The sequence below is a fragment of the Cynocephalus volans genome, chromosome X (assembly GCF_027409185.1).
Source record: "Cynocephalus volans isolate mCynVol1 chromosome X, mCynVol1.pri, whole genome shotgun sequence".
Lineage (NCBI taxonomy): Eukaryota > Metazoa > Chordata > Mammalia > Dermoptera > Cynocephalidae > Cynocephalus > Cynocephalus volans.
In genome coordinates this window covers 120,416,626-120,427,976 of record NC_084478.1, presented here as the reverse complement: position 1 = coordinate 120,427,976, position 11,351 = coordinate 120,416,626, and the positions used below count along the sequence as shown (strand labels likewise).

The following is an 11,351-nucleotide window of genomic DNA, read 5'->3' as shown; positions in this document are numbered from 1 at the left end:
AGGTAAATCCATAAAGGTAGAGATTAGATTAGTAGTTTCCAGGGGCTAGAGGGAGGGATGAATGGGGAGTGACTTTTAAAGAAGGGTACAGGGTTTCTTTTTGGGGTGATGAGAATGTTCTAAGATTAGATTGTGGTGATCATTGCACAACTATGTGAATATACTAAAAAACATTGAACTATACACTTTAAATGGGTAAATTATATGGAATGTGAATATATCTCAATAAAGCTGTTACCAAAAAAATTAATTAATTAAAAAATATATATTAGAGGAAATTGTGGGAAAGCAAGGGTCAGTCCATTCCATAACCACTTACACATCAGTGTTTAGACCAGTAAAATTCTCAGCAAAGGTTGTTAAAGGGTGGGGGCCTTTTTTTTTTTTTTTTTTTAATCCTGCCAGCTTCTCCAGGTCCAGCCTCGCTCTCAGTGCAGCGCTTTTTTTATGAATGGTGAATTGTCTCAGTCTTTGTCAGAAAATGTCTTTGTTTCATACTGACCCTTGAGTGGAAGCTGAGCAGTGTGTACAGAATTAGAGGTTCACAGTTTTGTTCCTCACATGCTGGCTAAACATTTCATTGTCAGCTAGCCCAGATCTCTCCTAACTCCACCACTCTGGCCCAAGAGGGCTCAAGAGTTTATTGGTCTTCCATTAAGATTGTGCTTTGTCTTCTGCCCCTGAGGATTTCCCTTTGTTTATTTCAGGCTCAACTGTGAGTTTTTTCCCACACTTTATCCAGCATTTCTTTGAGTTTATAGTGGGAGAAGCCACTGTAGATTATCTCTGTCAAGTTGCTGCAACTGGAAGTGTCTGGTGCCTTTTTAGTGTGTGTACCTCCCCCCAATGTTAGAACTAGATTAACCTTCCATTGGAAGGGGTGGTAGTGGGCACCGGTATGAAGTATCTAAGCGACTAATCATCTCCCTTCCTTCCATACTTCTCCTCTTTCCTAAGGGAGAAGTGAAAAAGAGGGAAAAATAAGTGCTGAGAAAGAAGTACCAGCTTTTGATGTAACCATAAAAATCCCTTCCAGTTTCAGAGTCCTGTACCCTTCCACAGATCCCTGGGCCTAAGATGAATTTCTTATCAAAGGGAAGATGCCCAAGGGAGAATCTTAGCCTCCTTCTTAGGCCAGAGCTCAGAACAGAGTCTGCTCCACTCTGAGGCTACAGCTAGACCCTGGGCCAAACCTCCTAAGCTCAATAGCATGCCACAATTATTGATTCTTTTCCTTGAATATTGAAGACTTTCCCCAAATATCCCCAGGAGGATTCACATCCGGATCTAAGATGGGGAAGGGGAAGTTTTTGCTCAGTCCTCCAACATTACGAGCTTCCAATGTTGGCTGCTGTTCAGTGGCAAATTTATTCAGGGGAACAGGGTGAGTCCTCACAGGGGCCATCTGGCTCTGAATAATGAAGCTGTATATACAGTGGAGCAGTTGTGTGTGGGGGCTCTGGAGTCAGACTACATGTGTTCAAATCCCAGCTCTGCTGCTTCTTAGCTCTGTAGCCTTGGGCCAGTTACTTAACCTCTCTGTGCCTCAGATTCCTGGTCTATAAAATAGAATTAATGAGACCACCCACTTCTCAGGGTTGTTGTGAAGATTACATGAGATAATCAAGATAATGCAATTAGTTCAGACCGTGGGCCCACATTAAGTGCTCAATAGTTGCTAATATTAAACTGTGGCTTTTGCCAGTCTTTGGCCATGGATTTACTTTTAAACCTGTCCCCACAATTTAAATAGAAACCCTGAAGAGACTGGATCTTGAATATGTCCCAACTAGCCCTATCCTGCCCCACCCACTTCTCAGCCCCCTCAGGGAGAAGCTTAGGTTTACAGTGCAGGGGAGGAAAAAAAATTTTCTCTACTCTCTCATGTTATGTACCTGAGGCCTGCAAATTAAACTGACAACAGACAGATTAACAGCAGGAATGGCACACAAATTTTATTTGATGTTAATATGTTCATTTTTACTAACCCAGAGGCCTTCGTAAAAAAGAAGTGAAGACACAAGGAAACAGACCCAGGGGCTTATATACCATTTTAACAAAGGGGCATAATTTGTGGAGAAGTGAGAAGACAAAGGAAAGGGGGTTGGGGCTGCTAGGGGCAGTAAATTGTGGGAAGATAAATATATGGGGGAAACTAATGGAAGATAAGGATTATTTTAGAAAGGATTACTTGTATAGATCTGTATAAGTGCCGACTTTCTGCCTTCAGTGACAACGGTTGTCTTCCTCATAGTATGGGGAGAGAAGAGGGGGAACACCTTCACAAAGGGAAATTTATATCCTGCTTTTTGGCAGACAGAAGGAGGGCAAAGAGCTCTTTTTGCATTTGTTGCTTAATTGCCTTCAGCTCAAAATGATTCTAATGCCAAAGAAGCATATTTGGGGTGGCATATTCTGATCCCTTTTAACAGATAATAACAAGGTCTTACAGAGCTGTTCACATGACCCTTTTCAGTGGTCATTTCAACTTTCTACAATGTTTATTCTGCTAAATCTTCTATTTGGTCACAAGGGATCTAGCAGCTTGCTTCCCTTAACCCATAGCTGGCCCAGCTGCACAGAGCTTTTGGACTAGGTGAAAGGAAGGAAATACACAATACATGGGGCAGGGAGGAAATTTCTCTCTACCTCTGAGGTACGGCGAGTAATTTTCTAGTTGGAGAATTTTATCTGTAATATTCTAGTTGGAGAATGAGGTTAAGGGTGCCTCAAGTTCTCGAGCAATGGTCTATTGGAAGAAATGGAGGAAAAGTGTCCCTCATTTGATCTAATCAAACTACTCTGGTGTAGTGGGGTCCTGGCTGAGCCCAAAATGAGACGCAGAAATATCTGGCAACTGTCTGAGGCATTTGTCATTCAGCGGCAGCCCTAACTTGTACTTACACAGGGACAGTGGTCTTTAAGAGAAGGTTCTATATACTGTTGGTTCCTGAGGAGCAGAGACAGAGACCAGGTGGTGAGTGAGAGGATGGCAGAAGGATGGAGGAACAGGACACGATGACATTTGCCCTCCAACCATGCCCTAAGGACTGTGCATGTGGAGAGGGTTCCTGGCATCTCATCACAGGGAGCAAAGTGGTTTTGAAGATATCTGTGGATTTACCATGCCTTGGGTGGGCAAGGATAGAGACCAGGTAGAAGAACAAAAATGGAGGCTGAAGGGTGACTCTGGACAGAGGACCTCAGGGCTTTTCTTCAGGCACAGGAATCAAGTCTGAAAGTCTGAGCCAGACAGGGAGATGTTACTGCAGGAAGAAGCTGAAGCCATTTTTCTCACAGGGGCTTCATTGAGACACACGGTAGGAGCAATGTCATTTTAGCATCCAGGTGACAGAATCTGGGACAGAACTAAAAGGGGCATTCCCATCCTTTTGGGGGAACCCATCCATGCCTTCATCCAAAGCTGCCAGAAGGTAGGGCGGCACCATTTAGGCCCCACGAGGATGGGCAGCTGTTAAGCGCCCCAGAATCCACTCCTCCCCCAGCAGGACCCAGTGTTCCCACAGCCAGAGGTATCCATCAGCAGCTGGGGGGGAGGGGCTGCCCTCTAGTGGCGATGTGGGCGGCTGACCTGCACGAGGCAGGGTGGGGGTCAAACAACAGGAGAGGACAACTTTTAGAGCACGTGAGACCAGTACAGTCTTCCACAAATAAGCAGAGGAAACCTTCAAAGGACTGAGGACCTATGACACAGGTGGGGACAAGGGTTGGTGACATCTGAGATTTTCCTACTTCTGGGACCTTATTTTTACCCATGGGCCAGTGAGGCCTGGAGATACTTGAAACACCACTTTTCAGCAGAGGAAATTGTCACAAGTACTTGGGCATATGATAGCCCAGCTCTGTGTAGATGCTGAATGGCTCTTGAAACATTTCTACATATAACCTTTGGGGTGGATAGAAAAACGGGAACTGAGCTCTGATGGAATATGATTGGGCTTTGTCCCATTTGTCTCTAGTGATGTTGGCATGAAGGAAAGAAGAGGTAAAAGCAAAAGGAAGAAGAATGGCTGGGGAGAAAAAATAAGGAAAATAACTCCTATTGATCTTCATTATCACAGCTATGAGAAAACAAGTTTCATTTTTAAGACATTTTCCTTCCTGTATACATTTTCCAGACATGAGTTGTGACTTCTACAGCATCGATTTCTTTTTTCAATACAGAGAAAACTCAGTGCTTTTCCTAGCTAAGAGCAATCCTGGTGGAACATGGATGTCCAAAGTCCACTCGGGCCTGGACTGGGCCAGGTGTGAGCCAACAGGCCCAGAGAAGAGCCAGAAAGCTGCCTCTCCAGAGGCCGGCCGGCCCCCCATCTGGAATTTGTGTTTCCCAACTTATTACACCCTCTTTTTCCTGAGGCAACAGCACTGGTAATTGGAGCAAGGTTCTTATCTGTCTGTCCCCAAAACAGTGGCTGACGCATAAGATAATAAATATTGGTTGAATGAAGGACTCAATAAATCGAATTCTAGTAGCCACAATGAATTGTTTTTGTGGTAAATGAATTTTATTTACTTTTATGGTTACAAATGTAATACATGCTTGCTGTAGAGAATCTGGAAAGTACAGAGAAGTAGAAAGAAGAAAATAGAAAACACCCATAACTCCACCACCTGAAGGCAAACAATGCTCATATTATGCTCTAACTATCTATGCCTGTTTAGAGACCAAGACCCTTATCAAGAGTGCTGGCCATGAAGCAAAATAGCCAAGGGGAGTGAGGGCAACTGACAAGTGATGCGATCACCCAGAGGTCAGAGCTAGAAATTCCACACTGAGAGACATGACAAGGACCATAAACAGCAGATCAAGAGGTCAGAAGCTGACAACACTAGAACAAGTTGGGTTACTGTAAGAATGTAGTGAGATGGTGCTTGTCAAGGGTTTAGCCCAGTACCTGTTACATGGTACGTTATCAACAACTGTTAGCCAGTACTATCACTATTATTATGATTATTATGGGTCAAAACAAATGGTTCAGGATGGAGAGTATAAACAGGGCAAGGGCCCTGGAGACCCATTCTAGGTGCTATGAGTTGGGGCATGTATGGACAAGTCTGCTGGGTTAAAAGGGTGGTACAGGAGTGGGCATCGCTCTCCTTATAGGCTCCCCTGTCAGGCAAAATGGAACCAGGGTTCCCTCAACTTTGCCTGATGACACATAGCAAGACACTCTGAGGTGTTTTTGAGGTAGGATATGATTTCTCCTGCCTAGACGTCTCCCTAGACCAAGAACTAGGACTGGCCTCAATGGTACACCATACGCTCTTGTAGTCCACACTCTGATTGTCAGGGCAGGTCACAGGCATGTGGGTGAAAGAGAAGGTCAAGTTAGCCAAGTGGGAGATAAGGTGGGGTGTGCCTGGGGGAGAGGGGGGTGGCGGCAGGAGGGTGAAGGCAACAAGGCTTATGATGTAGTTGAATGGAATGGGTCCAGGAACCAGTCCTCAAGTTAGCAGCCGAGTCAGATGTTGCAGGAAAAGAATCCAGGGAGCATTACTTGTCAGTGCGGGCCTTCTGATGGCCTGTGCTCTGTCGAAGGTGGTCGTGAAGACCCTCTTGAGGGTCTCCATGCTCTTTCAGGTAGTAACAGCGTTTGGGAACATGCTGGTGCTGGGAGTGAGACAAAAAAACAGCAGAGGTAAGGGCCACACTTAATGACAAGGGATGTTATCTGCCTGGATAAGTTCAATAACTCAGCAGATCAAGGAACTTGGCTAATTTATCTTACTCATAGAAAGTATGAACAAGGGTCAAGCTAGCCAAATTCTCTAGTGACCTGAGTCCATAACACATGTGGCTGTAGGTGGGACCCAGCACTCAAAAGAAGACCTCTCCCTAAGAATCACAGTTGTATGGGCCACAATAATCAACCACATTGTATATCGACAAAATAAAATTAAGGGGAAAAAAAAAAAAAAGAATCACAGTTGTAATAAGTGGAGAGTTGGGACTGAGCCTAGCCAATTCCCTCATAATCAGAAGACTTAGTATTTTAACCATCCCAGGTCCTCAGTCACTTGGGTGGGGCTCCTCAGAGTGGCTCATACACCCAAACTAACTGCATAACCATGCTTGCTAGCAGCTCAATTACTCCCCTTGCCTCTTCCCTATTCTATGTAAAGGAGCAGAGTGTATTTCCCCATTATTACCTCCTCGGTCTGCTGCTGAGAGCTCAGTTCATTCTCCATGGCCTCCTCATTATTCCGCTTACAGGCTGTTGGCTGAACCTGGCTTGACTTGCCCTGGGAACCCTTCTCTTCAGCCAACTGGCACTCAGTGTAGAGAGACCTGTCTATCAGCTCCTTTAGGCTGCTGGCCACCTTCAGGAAGATCCGACCCATTTTGGTGGTAACAGCTTCCGAAAGTCCTTCCAGAAACCTAGTCCGTAGAATGGCATCAGACCAAGACAAATGTCGGGCCAGCAGGAGGAAGTCAGTGGCATACTGCCTGACTGACTTCTGGCCCTGCTTGGGATGGCAAAGAATGGCACTGAGTATGTCTATCTCAGATAGGGAATCATATAAACCCTGTGATCTTCTCAGGAAAGATTTATTTTCATCTGAGAGGGGGTTTCCTGCCGTCATCTGCAAGATGGACCACCTCTCTGCTGCCCCCAGATGAAGAGACACCAGAAATGCCATTTTCTCTGAATCATCCAAAAATCCCTTCATTTGCTTCTCCTCATCAACCTCCATCTCTTCCTCCACAGAGCATGAACCCCGGGCCGCTTCCTGCTCTTCCAAGAGGTAACAGAGTGCTGGGGTCAACATTCCGAGGGATGGCACTTCCTTTGGTGGTGGGTTCATTGTATCAGGAGTTGTGGCAGTCATGTAAGGTGTGAACTTTGAGCCAGAGGCTGTGGCGTTGACGTAAGAGGTAGATGCCCCTCCAGAGTCTGTGGCTTTCATCTCCAGAGTGGACATCATCCCAAAGGCTGTTTGTGGTGTGAACATTGCTCTAGGGGCTGGGGCCCTCATTAGGGGTGTAGACATTCCTCCAGAGGCTGTGGTGGTCATTTGTGGCATGGGCATCCCTCCAGAGGCTGTGGCTCTCAGTAGTGGCATGGGCATTGCTCCAGAAGCTGAGCCTCTCATAAGTGGTGTGGACGTTGCTCCAGAAGCTGAGCCTCTCATATGGGGTGTGGACGTTGCTCCAGAAGCTGAGCCTCTGAGTTGTGCTGTGGCCATCCCTCCAGAAGCTGTGTATGTTGTTCGTGGCAAAGACATAGATCTACAGCTTGCAACTTTGGTGTGCAGTGTGGGCATTGTTCCAGAGGCCGTGGTTTTCATTAGTGGCATAGACATCCCTCCAGAGGCCATTGCTGTCATTTGTGTAATGGACATCTTTCCAGAGGCTGGAGTTCTCATTAACTCTGTGGACACAGCTTCAGAGGCCGAGGGTCTCCTTAGTGGTATGGACATAGTTCCAAAAGCTGGAGTTTTTACTAGTGGTGGGGACATCCCTCCAGAGGTTGGGGCTCGCATTGGTACTGTGCACATGTCTGCAGAAGCTGTGGGTATCATTTGTGGTGTGCACATTGCTCTAGAGACTGGGGTTCTCATCAGTGGCATGGACATCCCTCCAGGGGCTATGGATGTCATCTGAGGCATGGACAGAGCTTCAGAGGCTGTGGATCTCATTAGTGGCATGGATATTCCTCCAGAGACTGGAGCCTTCATTTGCGGCATGGACATCATTCCAGAGGCTGTGGCTGTCATTTGTGGAGCAGACATTGTTCCATAAGCTGGGGATTTCAGAGGGGTGGCTATCCCTCCAGAAGCTGGGGGTCTCAGTGGCAGTGACATCTCTCCAGAGGATGAAGCTCTTGTGAGCAGTGCAGACATCTCTCCAGAGTCTGAGGCTCTCTTTAGTGGTGTGGACATTGCTCCAGAGGCCCAGGCTCTCATTGTTGGTGTGGACATCATGTCACAGGCTGGGGCTCTTGTCTGCATTCCTCCAGAGGTCATGGATCTCATGAGCAACGTGGACATCCCTCCAGAGTCTTGGGTGTTTGTTGACTGACTGGGCATGTTTCCAGAGGCTGTGGCTCTCATTAGCGATGCGGGCATTACTCCAGGGCCTGGGGCTCTCATTAGTGGCCTGGACATAGCTCCAGAGTCTGTGGCTCTCATTAGCCGTGTGGACATCCCTCCAGAGGCTACATCTGTCATTTGTGGCACAGACAGAGCTCCAGAAGTTGTGTCTCTCATTAGCAGTGTGGACATCTCTTCAGAAGCTGCAGTTGTCATTTGCTGCATGAACATTGTCCCAGAGGGTTTGGATGTCTTTAGTGGCTTGGACAATGCTCCAGAGGCTGGAGCGCTCATTTGTGGCATGGACATTACTCGTGAGGCTGTGTCTCTCATTAACAGTGTGCATGTTGATCCAGAGGCCATGGCTCTCATTTGTGATGTGGATGTCAATCCTGGGGCTGTGGTTCTCATTTGTGACATGGACATTGCTTCAGAGACAGGGGCTCTCATTTGCAGCATGGTCATTGACCCAGAGGCTGAGGCTGTCAACTGTGGCATGGACATTATTTGAGAGGCCGTGGCCATAACTGGCTGCATGGACATCACTTCAGAAGCTGAGGCTCTCCTTAGCAGTGTGGGCGCAGTTCCAGAGTCTGGTGCTCTCATTCGCTGTGTGGACATTGCTCCATTGGCCGTGGCTTTCATAAAGCCTGTGGACGTTGCTCCAGAAGTTTTGGCCATTGTTAACTGTGTGGACATCACTCTAGAGGCTGTGGTTGACATTTGTTCTGTGGACCTTGCTCCAGAACTTGTGACTGTCATCAGTGGGGTGGACATTGCTCTAGAGGCTGGAACTGTCTTTTGCAATGTGGACATATTTCCAGAGGCTGGGGCTCTCATTAGCGGTGTGGACATTGCTCCAGAGTCTGAAGCTTTCACTGGTGGGGTGGACATCATCCCAGAGGCTGTTGCTGTCATTGGTGGAGCAGACATGATTTCAGAGTCCAGCTTTTGTGTTAACCGTGGGGACATCACTCCAGAACCTGGGGCTGGCTTCGGTTGGGCTGGCATCATTCCGGAGGCTAGGGCCATCATTAGCAGTGAGGACATTGCTTCAGTGTCAGGAGCTGGCTTTTGTGTGGATATTTCTCTAGCATCTGGGACTGACCGTAGTGGTGTGGACTGTGCTGCAGAGCCTGGAGCTGACATTAGCAGTGAAGACATTACTCCAGCGTCTGGGCTTGTCATGAGTGGAGTGGACATTCCCTCAGAGTCTTGGGTGCTTGTTGGCTGGGTTGATGTTTCTTCAGAAGCTAGAGCTGACATTATCAGTGAGGATAACACTTCAGAGTCCATGTCTGACATTAGCAGTGAAGATATCTCTCCAGAGGCTAAGGCAGTCATTAGCACTTTCGACATTGCTTCAGTGTCTTCATCTGTAATTTGCAGTGGGGACATTGCTTCAGAGCCTGGAGCTGGCATTGGCTGTGTGTACATCAGTCCAGGGTTTATATCTGGTGTTAGGAGTGGGGACATCGCCCCAGGATCTGAGGCTAGCATTAACGGTGTGGACATTGCCTCAGAGGATGAGGTGCTCATTATAGGTGTAGACATTGTTCCAGAGGATTGAACTGGCATTGCCAATGGTGATAACTCTGCAGAATCTGATGCTGCCATTAGTGCTGTGGACATCGTTCCAAAATCAGGAATAGTCATCATCCCTGGGGACATTAACCCATAGTCTGAAGTGGACAGCAATGGGGACAATGTTCCAGAATCTGAGGCTGGCATTAGCAATGGGGACAGTGCTCCAGGGTCTGAGGTTGGCATTAGCAATGGAGACAGTGCTCCAGGGTCTGAGGCTGGCATTAGCAATGGGGACAGCGTCTCAGAGTCTGAGTTTGACATTAATGGTGGAGACAATGCTCCAGAATTTGGTGTTCCCATTAGAGGTGTGGACATGGTGTCAAAGGCCGGGGATGTCATCAGCTGTGTAGATATCCCTCCAGGGTCTAAAGCTGAAGTTGAGACTATAGGCAACTGTGCATGAGAATGCAGAATTTGGTCCTCTGCTGTGGTCTCTGTCATTGGTCTAGAGAAGGTTGTCTCCCTGTTTGAGGAGTCACTATTTTCCTCCCTCATCATATTGTTGAATTGCAGTGAATGTAAGGGTACTGATATATCTGCCTTGGCCACAGGACAGGACAGTGCGGAGGGAGCCCCTAATGTGATGATATCAGGTGTCCTGCTGAAGCCCAGGAAGCCAGAAAATCTGTAAACAGGAAACAAGTTTAGAGATCAAAAACCAATATCAAAAAGATTGGGAAAAAGACAAATGATTCATGGTAGAGACCTGTTTTTATATGCTGCCAGGTATGCGGCATTGAAGATGAGCTGATCAGGTTAAAGAAGCTGTGCAGCAATGAACAACTTTGAAGCTGCAGCAAATATCCCTTCTGCCTCCATCCTTTTCAAACCAACCCACTCAGTTACACAGCACAGTCTCTCCACTTATAAAAGCTATAAATGCCAGCAACCTCAGCAGCCACAAGCTTGGGCAATCCTGGATCGAATGAAGCGGCAGCACCACCTTCTGGCTAACTGTGAGAAGTGTGGGGTCCTGGGCTCCACTCCATCCCACTGCAGCACTCGCAAGCTGGCCAAGGTACTGGCAGGCCTGAACAGGAAAGCCCTTTCCCAAAGGATAATCATTAGTTCCTAGGGTTCCCTGAATCCTGCCAATGGTCCCCATTTTACTACCCTGATGGCCCTGAAAATCCTCCAGAAAAAGGAAGGCATTTATCTTATCAATGACTAGGAGCAGCAAGCATTCCATGAACTGAGCATCCTGCTTATTATTATCATCATTATTATCAATAACAATAACCACCACCACCACTACTATAAATAAATACTACTATTTACTGTTCACTTAATATGTGCCAGGCACTGTACTTTAGGCAACTGTACACAAATTTAAACTGTCTACAATGTGCAAGGCTTTGCAAGCTTTATCCCATTTGGGTCTTACAATACTCTGCATGACAGGTAATATTATTATTCCCATTTTACCAGTTCTCTCAGATTAACCAGAGTTGGGGCTAAAATAGGGCCACTGCCACAGTAACAAACAGTGTCTTTAACTCTTATCCCTTCCTTGGGGTTGCCTACTCTTTGACATCTCTAAGATTGCATTCAATTATTTCTCTGACCTGGCTCATTAGTCTATAGCATGTAAAGATTTCAAGTTTCTCTGATGACATGGGGGTGGGCAATCTTAGAGCCCCCGCCCCTCCCTGAAGGGGCTCATTGACATGCAGCTTGTAAACCCATGCATATTTTACACAGTGTTG

The 11,351-nt window shown here is 46.8% G+C and overlaps 1 protein-coding gene across 1 annotated transcript; it reads right to left on the bottom strand.

The window, feature by feature from the left end:
* Window positions 1-5,518: 5,518 nt before the first annotated feature.
* Window positions 5,519-10,750, bottom strand: RTL9 (retrotransposon Gag like 9). Its single transcript, XM_063084863.1, has 3 exons — window positions 10,536-10,750; window positions 6,175-10,270; window positions 5,519-5,635 (listed from the first exon to the last, which is right to left on the bottom strand). Exons 1-3 carry the CDS (start codon window positions 10,748-10,750, stop codon window positions 5,519-5,521), a joined length of 4,428 nt encoding a protein of 1,475 aa, XP_062940933.1.
* Between the last annotated feature and the right edge of the window lie 601 nt (window positions 10,751-11,351).

What these genes read in the sequence shown, in the direction of transcription:
- RTL9 (XM_063084863.1), bottom strand. Translation starts at nt 10,750, where the DNA reads ATGGGGACCATTGGCAGGATTCAGGGAACCCTAGGAACTAATGATTAT. An exon ending in CCAAGCTTGTGGCTGCTGAG is followed by an intron (nt 10,271 to 10,535) that starts GTTGCTGGCATT and finishes TCCTGTTTACAG; the next exon opens with ATTTTCTGGCTTCCTGGGCT. An exon ending in CTCAGCAGCAGACCGAGGAG is followed by an intron (nt 5,636 to 6,174) that starts GTAATAATGGGG and finishes TCTCACTCCCAG; the next exon opens with CACCAGCATGTTCCCAAACG.